The sequence below is a fragment of the Cyprinus carpio genome, chromosome B14, assembly GCF_018340385.1.
Source record: "Cyprinus carpio isolate SPL01 chromosome B14, ASM1834038v1, whole genome shotgun sequence".
Taxonomy (NCBI): Eukaryota; Metazoa; Chordata; class Actinopteri; order Cypriniformes; family Cyprinidae; genus Cyprinus; species Cyprinus carpio.
The window spans coordinates 22,105,975-22,113,626 of NC_056610.1; the positions used below are offsets into that span (position 1 = coordinate 22,105,975).

Sequence of the window (7,652 nt, forward strand, 5' to 3'; positions counted from 1 at the left end):
TTTTTTTTTTTTTTTTTTTTTTTTTTCAATGGCAGTCCTCATAAAGCTTATGCTTATAGTTATATTCACATACAAAAGTTTGCAAAGCATCAGTTACTTTGCATTATTCCAGTGCAACAGCTAGTAACTTTCCACACGGACTTGAAGCATATTATTAACAGAGGGTTTGTTTACATCCCAACCTACACCTTTCATGTCAAGGACTTGGACGATGGGGGTATAAATAATGGACAATAGTCAACATTATTATTTAGCAATAATTTAAACATGATTTACATGAGAATGTTTGTGAAAAACATCGGTTTTATGGTTCAATCAGATGTGTGTTATGGACACCACCACATTCCAGGCATTCCTCAATATATAGAGAAACTCAGCAGCCACGTTAAGAGTCACTTGATAAAGAATCCTACATTTTAGCCGTCATGTTACACAATAGTGTGACATATGTATGCAGCATATTGTTTTATTCAGGTAATTCTCAATGTTTGTTGGAGGACAAATCTGTTTTCGTATTTCGGCAACGCCCCCATATACTCCCCTTTAGCTTTAGCGATGTAAATATGTGGATGAGGCTGAAGTCACTACAGCTCTGCTTTCATTGATCTGACCGACTGTTAAATGAAGCTTACGGATGTTTGGCGTGAACATTGAAACCGCATCGATGCTGAAGTTTGTGTGGAATTCTCCGGTGTAAATTCATTCTGTTGTAGGCTACAATGACAGTCTTTCATTTGGATGATTTTTTAGCAGGATGGATTGGAGGTGAGTTTTATTTGTTTTGCCGATCTTGTACAAAGTTTCATATGTGTTTAACATTTGCTACAATACATAAATAAATAAATAAACCCCAAATGCACATTTTCGCGGAGCAATATCGTGTGATTTATCGGAAGCCTATATGCAACTTAAATGAAGTTTATCTTGTAAAAACCCAACAGAGAAGAAGAAACTACAGCGAAATAGGGTAAATTGTCAGGATAGTGTCGAAAAACATGCTTGATATATTGAGAGATGGAAAGAAGCCGCGTTAGGGGCGTCGGTGCGTCTTTGTTTTTTGTTTGTCAGGAGAAGTGATGTTCTCCTGAAAGAGAAAAAAAAAAGTTTTTTTTTTTTTTTTTCCTGCAGGTTTCAAGAGAATATACATCCGTTTCTATTTTAACGAAATTTCTGTCACGTGTACATCAAAACCAAGTCGGTTCTTTGTGTCCAAAGTATTTTTTGTGCAAACAGCTCAAAGTTTACGCGTTTTGGCACTGAGGACTGGTCGACATTTCTCGGCCATAAACGGGGTTTGGTGGAAACCTGGTGTTCTTCATTGAAAAGAAAACATTTATTTTGTAAAGCCCTAATGTGCCTGTGCACCCACCATGAAATGTTCATAACAATGTAGCTTATTCATAAACTGGACACTCTGTTCTGCAAGAAGAGCCACTTACAAAACTATCCAGCAGGCAGAATGTATCATCATTATCGAATTTGTCTTCAGTTGCAACATACTTTACATATACAACTGCTTTTTTACTTACAGGAGCATCCAGTGTGATTGTGGGACATCCACTTGACACAGTCAAGGTATCAAGACAAATCCTTGTCTTGGCATGCATTTTGTACAAATCCTATATTGTGTGTTTATTATTTATTCATATACAGTAAAATGCTGTAGTTCAAATTATATATTTATATTTCCATTCTAAAGGTAGTCAGTTTTACTTTCTAAGTTTCCACTGTCAATCGAGGGAATAATGGAAAAAAATTCTTTGTGTTCCTTTTACAGACTCGTTTACAAGCTGGCAAAGGATACAAGAATACGCTCCACTGTGTTGTTACAATCTACAAAAAGGAAAATGTAAGGCTTTATTACACGGACTGTCTTTATAAACGAATAAAATATGTACTGGCAAGTATTTTTCACAATTAATGTGTCACGACTACTCCAAAAGGCCACAGAGCCTTGTATTCGTTGAGTCATTCTTGTTTTGCTGTACATTTACAGATCTGCATTTTTTTCTCAAGTACTCCAACTTTATGAAGAGTACGTATTTACTAGGAATTGAACAACTTCAGATTTTTTAAAGTTGCCTTTTATGTGAAGAAAGTCGAGTCGAAGTCGACTAGTCGCTGATGACGTCATTAATGAACAAATAAGTCTGGAGCTGTGACAAACACCTTGTGCACGGCTATGGCATATGACACAGCGCTACCCATGTGGCTATTGCTCCTATAACAGCTCATTTTTATCAGTTCTATTGTCTTTGGGTCGTTATATTTCTCACAGATTTCTGCTTGTTCTAAATCAGATCGATAAAGTAGCGCAGTAAAGATTACATTTATATAAATGCATTAGTGAGAGCGATTGCGTGTTTGAATTAATTCTACCTGGCAGCGTCTGCGTCTCTCTATGATATCATTAAGGACCTGTCTTTTGATAGTTAAAAAGAATATTTCACAAGACTAACAAGTTGGAAAACAATATTAAATACAGAAAAGCAATGGTAACATTTTAGTTTTGGGACCAGTTCTATTAACTAGCTCCTCTTTAGCATACATATTACTAGCATATTGGCTGTTTATTAATACTTATAAAGCACATATTAATGCCTTTTTCTGCATGACCATATTTTAAATACCCTTTATCATACTTACCGTACTAACTATTGATAAGCAGCAAATTAGGAGTTTACTGAGGCAAAATAGTAGTTAATTGTTAGTTAATAGTGAGAATTGGTCCCCAAACTAAAGTGTGACCAAAGCAATTATTACAACCATAAAACAACAAATATTCCAAAAGTAAACAATTTAGCTGAAAAAAAATAAAATAAAAAAGAAACATCTAGGATAAATTGCCAGTTTTTCACGTAAAAAAAAATGGCAACATCCATTCAAAAAGAAGAAGGAAAATGATAAAGCAACCATATTTTTACTTCATTTTACTAAAATACTAGACCCAATTTGTGGTGTAAACAGGTATTTCCTTTCCTTGGAAGCAAAAGTGCACAACCCATCTCTCTTTTGTGTTGTCTCAGGTTATGGGCTTTTTCAAAGGACTGTCCTTTCCATTGGCCAGCATCACTCTTTATAACTCTATGGTGTTCGGTTTCTTCAGCAACACGCAGCGCCTCATTAGCAGATATCGTTATGGTGATGGCAGACACCCGTGCAGCATGCTTGACTTGACTGTAGCGAGCATGCTGACTGGTCTGGTTTCAGTGGGGATGGGCGCTCCCGTTGACCTTGTCAAAATTAGACTGCAGATGCAAACCCAATCTGTTCTTGCAGGTAAGCTAGAGTCTGAAGCTAGAGGCTATAAAAACATTTTAGCACCTTGCAGCTATGCATGGAGTCAGAGTCCTTCTGGCTACTGAAAGCTTCTCAAAGACAAACATTTCCAGGGAAATAATGACTTTTGCACACAGTATTCCTCATGAACAGTTTTGTGTGTTTCCAGAGAACTTTAACCTTGCTGGGAATGGGAGTGTCCCTCTGCGGTCAATGGGAATTCAGTCCCAGTCATTGTACAGAGGGCCACTGCACTGCATTAGTACTGTCCTGCAGAACGAGGGCATTCAAGGGCTCTACAGAGGCGCGGGAGCCATGATATTGCGGGATGTACCTGGATACACCCTGTACTTCGTACCATACACGTTATTCTGTAACTGGCTGAATCCTGATGGCAATGCCTCGCCCCATCCCTGCTGCATATGGCTAGCAGGAGGTTTGGCAGGTAAATGAGACACGGACTCTTTTCCAAATCTTAGTAGCTGCTGTCTACTGGCTACACAGCCTTCAAACTAAATGGAACCTAATAAGTGACTGATTTAATACAGTCTTAGATGCACAGGCTCAACTTGCAAATATGTTAGCCTGTTGCTAAGCTAACAACATGAGTCCAACATTAGTCTATCTGAAATAGATTGCATTCAGTATTGAATGGATTATATGTATGATCAACATTTTCTCACTTGGTCTGCCACATTAAAGGAACAGTTCAGCCAAAAATTTAAATTTCGGTGAAAATGTACTCACTCTCAGGCAATTCTAGATGTAGATAAGTTTGTTTCTTCTTCAGATTTGGAAAATTGTAGCATTCCATCACTTGTTTACCAATGGATCCTCTGCAGTGAATGGGTGCCGTCAGAATGAGAGTCCAAACAGCTGATAAAAACATCACAATAATCCACAAGTAATCCACACCACTCCAGTCCATCAGTTAGAGGTAATCACAATGCCTTTGCCTATTTGTGGATTATTGTGATGTTTTTATCAGCTGTTTGGACTCTCATTCTGATGGCACCCATTCAATGCAGAGCATCCATTGGTGAGCAAGTGATGCAACGCTAAACTGCTCGTGGTCTGATGGTGAGTATCTCCATTTTCATTTTTGGGTGAACTACTCCTTAATTTTTTCTATGCTTGTCATAATGCATTATATGATTGGCTTCACAAAAGAGACATTTAATACTATCATAAAATGGAGTCAGTTCTTATCTCAGAATGCAGTATAATACAATAAACCTTGCATAAAATGCAGTTCACTAGGTTTAACAGAGCTAATTTTTTCCAGCCTGAATGCGATGCTTTCCAAAAGAAACACCAGATGCACTTGTGTTTTTTAGTCTGTTTGCACACGTGTTGAATTGTTTAAATGTTATGTCAGACCCTCTGTATGACACTAAACCGCTTCTCAGCAGTCATGCACAGATTAACAAGTGTACGTTTGGTTAAGGATAGTGGGAGGCTGCATTGTTTTAAAATTTGTCAGTGTACCTCCCATTAAAAATTTCCCTCCTGTTGGTGTATGACGAGAAAGACCTGGTTTAACCTAGATATGACCCTATTGGGAGTCAGGTATTTAAAGGACACAGAATACTTCACATGAGATTTCACTCGTTGGTTATGTTGTTCCACAGGATCCATCTCGTGGGTCACCGCCACACCAGCAGACGTGGTGAAAAGCCGGTTGCAGGCTGATGCTATGCAGCACAGGAAATACAAAGGCATTCTGCACTGCACCATGCAAAGTTACAAGACTGAGGGAATACATGTAAGTTGCAGTTTTAAACCTGGATGGCTTCAAACAAAGTTGTAATGGAACAGCTGCAGGAAATGCACAGCTGCTAAACAGTTAACAAGTTGACATGTTTAATCAGATTAAAAAAAATGTGTTGGTATAAAATCTAATATGTGTATATATATATGGCACATACATACAGTTTATAAAGGCCTGGTATAAGTTATAACCAAAGTAATATGCTGATTCAGAGTTTTGTGAAATATGAATGTAATACTAATGCTTTTGTTCTTTTTTCACTTCTTTACTATCAATGTCCAATGCAGGTTTTCTTTCGTGGAGCGACTGTCAATGCTATCAGAGGATTTCCAATGTGTGCAACTATGTTTCTTGGTTACGAGCTTTCCCTCCAGTTTTTCCGCAGTTTCTAAAACGGACTCATTCTGCTCCCGGAAGTGATTTTAGAGGAGTCATGATTTTAATGGCATGTAGAGACTTACATGCGAGTTCATTGTTGATACAATGAAGAGTATCAGTGAAGCTTTTAGGCTTTTCTTATATTAAGAAAACAGGTACAATATTTTGCTGAGATATTTTAATATATGATTACGCATCGCCTGCATGAGAATGATACACTAATTTATATTTTGCTCATACACATATATATGTATTCTGCATTTGCAATCGGTCACATTTATGCATTATCACCTAACAAACCATTAGCCTGTGCTTGAATTAGTTTTTATCTACTTTTTAAATAACTTCAGTCAGCTGTCAATGCAATGTGTCATATCTGCTAATGAAATATTATTCAAATATGTAAATAAATCAAATGGTATACTGAAGTAAAGTGTCTGCTAGCTTGTTGGTGTGAATCCATTTTTAAACTAATACTGATGTATTTTACTTGAATTTTAATGAGCTTTTATTTTTGTAGACGTACCTCTCGAGATAGAATTTTGAAAATATTGCAGTTAATATTTCAGATGCTCTTTTATTGCAACCCCCACTGTCAAAATATAATAATGTCTGTATATAGCCCATTCTGATTCTGATACAGTATATCAATTGAAAGATTTTTGATGTCGCTTGTGATACACTAGGTGGCGCTGTTTCATTATGTCAGGAAAATTGGTAGTGACGTCACGGAAATGTAAAGGGAAAATGTTTCCACTAGATGGTGACACTGTATCTAAAACAAACCTGTGAGACCAGACTTTTCTACATGGCATTGTTGAGGGGTCTTCATTAAGGAAAAAATGACCCTTGTTCAGAAACAATATGATTTTCTGTAAAAATGTTTGAAACTACAGAGAAAATACTCTCAGTGATATAGCTTCAAGAAATATCAATAAAATGATAATTGAACAAATTGATTTTAAAAGTATATTGACCTAAATCTGTGCTGGGAATATTATTTACAATTTGTAGTCTGTCACTGATTACATGATGACATAATCTAGGTTTCTTATTTAGGTAATGTAATCCGACTACTTTTTTTTAGGTTATTTTTAAATTACTTTTTTTATCAAACATGTTTTAAACCTACCATATTGACATAAAAAGCAAAGAAAAAGATAGCATAATCCATTTTTGATATCAACATAAAATGCATTAAACATTAAATTACACCAGGGTTTCCCAAACTGGGCTTAATGCACGAACTGCAGTGGAAATTTGAGTTTATATAAAGCTAATAATTAATTAAATTAGAAAAGTGCTTGAACGCTGGAAATGAACACTAAAAATATATTTATTTGTTTACCTGCATGCCAAAGTGACCATTAACCGACATCAGAGAACTATACACACGAATGTTAAATTATTGAAATGTTAATTTCCTCATTTTAAGGGCTTGGCTGACAAAAACCACTGGAAATCACTGCATTACATGAACAAATAATAAATAAAAAAAACATAAAGACATCAGTGACATTACACACCCAAAGTCTCCCAGATTTGAAATATTTTAGTCCAAACTTCAGCAGTTACTGAACATATAGTGTTTATACATAATTAGTGTTTAGTAACTTTCATAATTACTTGTTTCATGCATGATCTAATTGCTTGAGAGGTGCTTTTTTTCTTCAAAACACGGTTTGCAAATATATTTACATTTCTTAATATAGTTAAAGCTAAATGAGATGATTAAAAGAGAAAAAAAGAATAATTAGGGAGATGATGAATTATTTACTGCCATTGTGTGAATAATATGTAATCATGTAATCCATAAAAAGTATCTGTAATCTGATTATGAGCATTTTAAAGTTTAATATACTCTAATTACAAATGCTTAATTTTTGGAATCTGATTGCGCAATCCATATTACATGTAATCAGCACTTCCTAAAATCATGTCTCAGTCACATTTGAACAGCCTGCTTTAACCATTACCTGACCTTTCCAACACAGTGCCAGATTTCTCGCAGATGCATCAAAAGGTCTGCTGATTTTATAAACAGCCAGTGATAGATGAGGTTTAAGTGAAAACAGCTTAGGACTCGAGCAGCATCTAAAGCACCGGTGTGATTGTGTCTACCTCACTGCAGCTGAGCAGCCTCCACTGAACTCTAAAAGCCACAAACAAAACAGCACAAGTCAATCAAGCCATAAGGATGATGCCAAAAAACCTTTTAGTGGTG

At 36.1% G+C, this 7,652-nt stretch overlaps 1 protein-coding gene across 1 annotated transcript; it reads left to right on the forward strand.

Moving 5' to 3' along the window:
• The first annotated feature begins 548 nt into the window (after window positions 1–548).
• On the forward strand, window positions 549–5,876 carry LOC109057002 (solute carrier family 25 member 48-like). The gene is made up of 7 exons (XM_019074203.2): window positions 549–765; window positions 1,532–1,575; window positions 1,778–1,849; window positions 3,027–3,279; window positions 3,449–3,724; window positions 4,911–5,044; window positions 5,338–5,876. Exons 1-7 carry the CDS (start codon window positions 720–722, stop codon window positions 5,440–5,442), a joined length of 930 nt encoding a protein of 309 aa, XP_018929748.1. The 5' UTR covers window positions 549–719; the 3' UTR covers window positions 5,443–5,876.
• The last annotated feature ends 1,776 nt before the right edge of the window (window positions 5,877–7,652 follow it).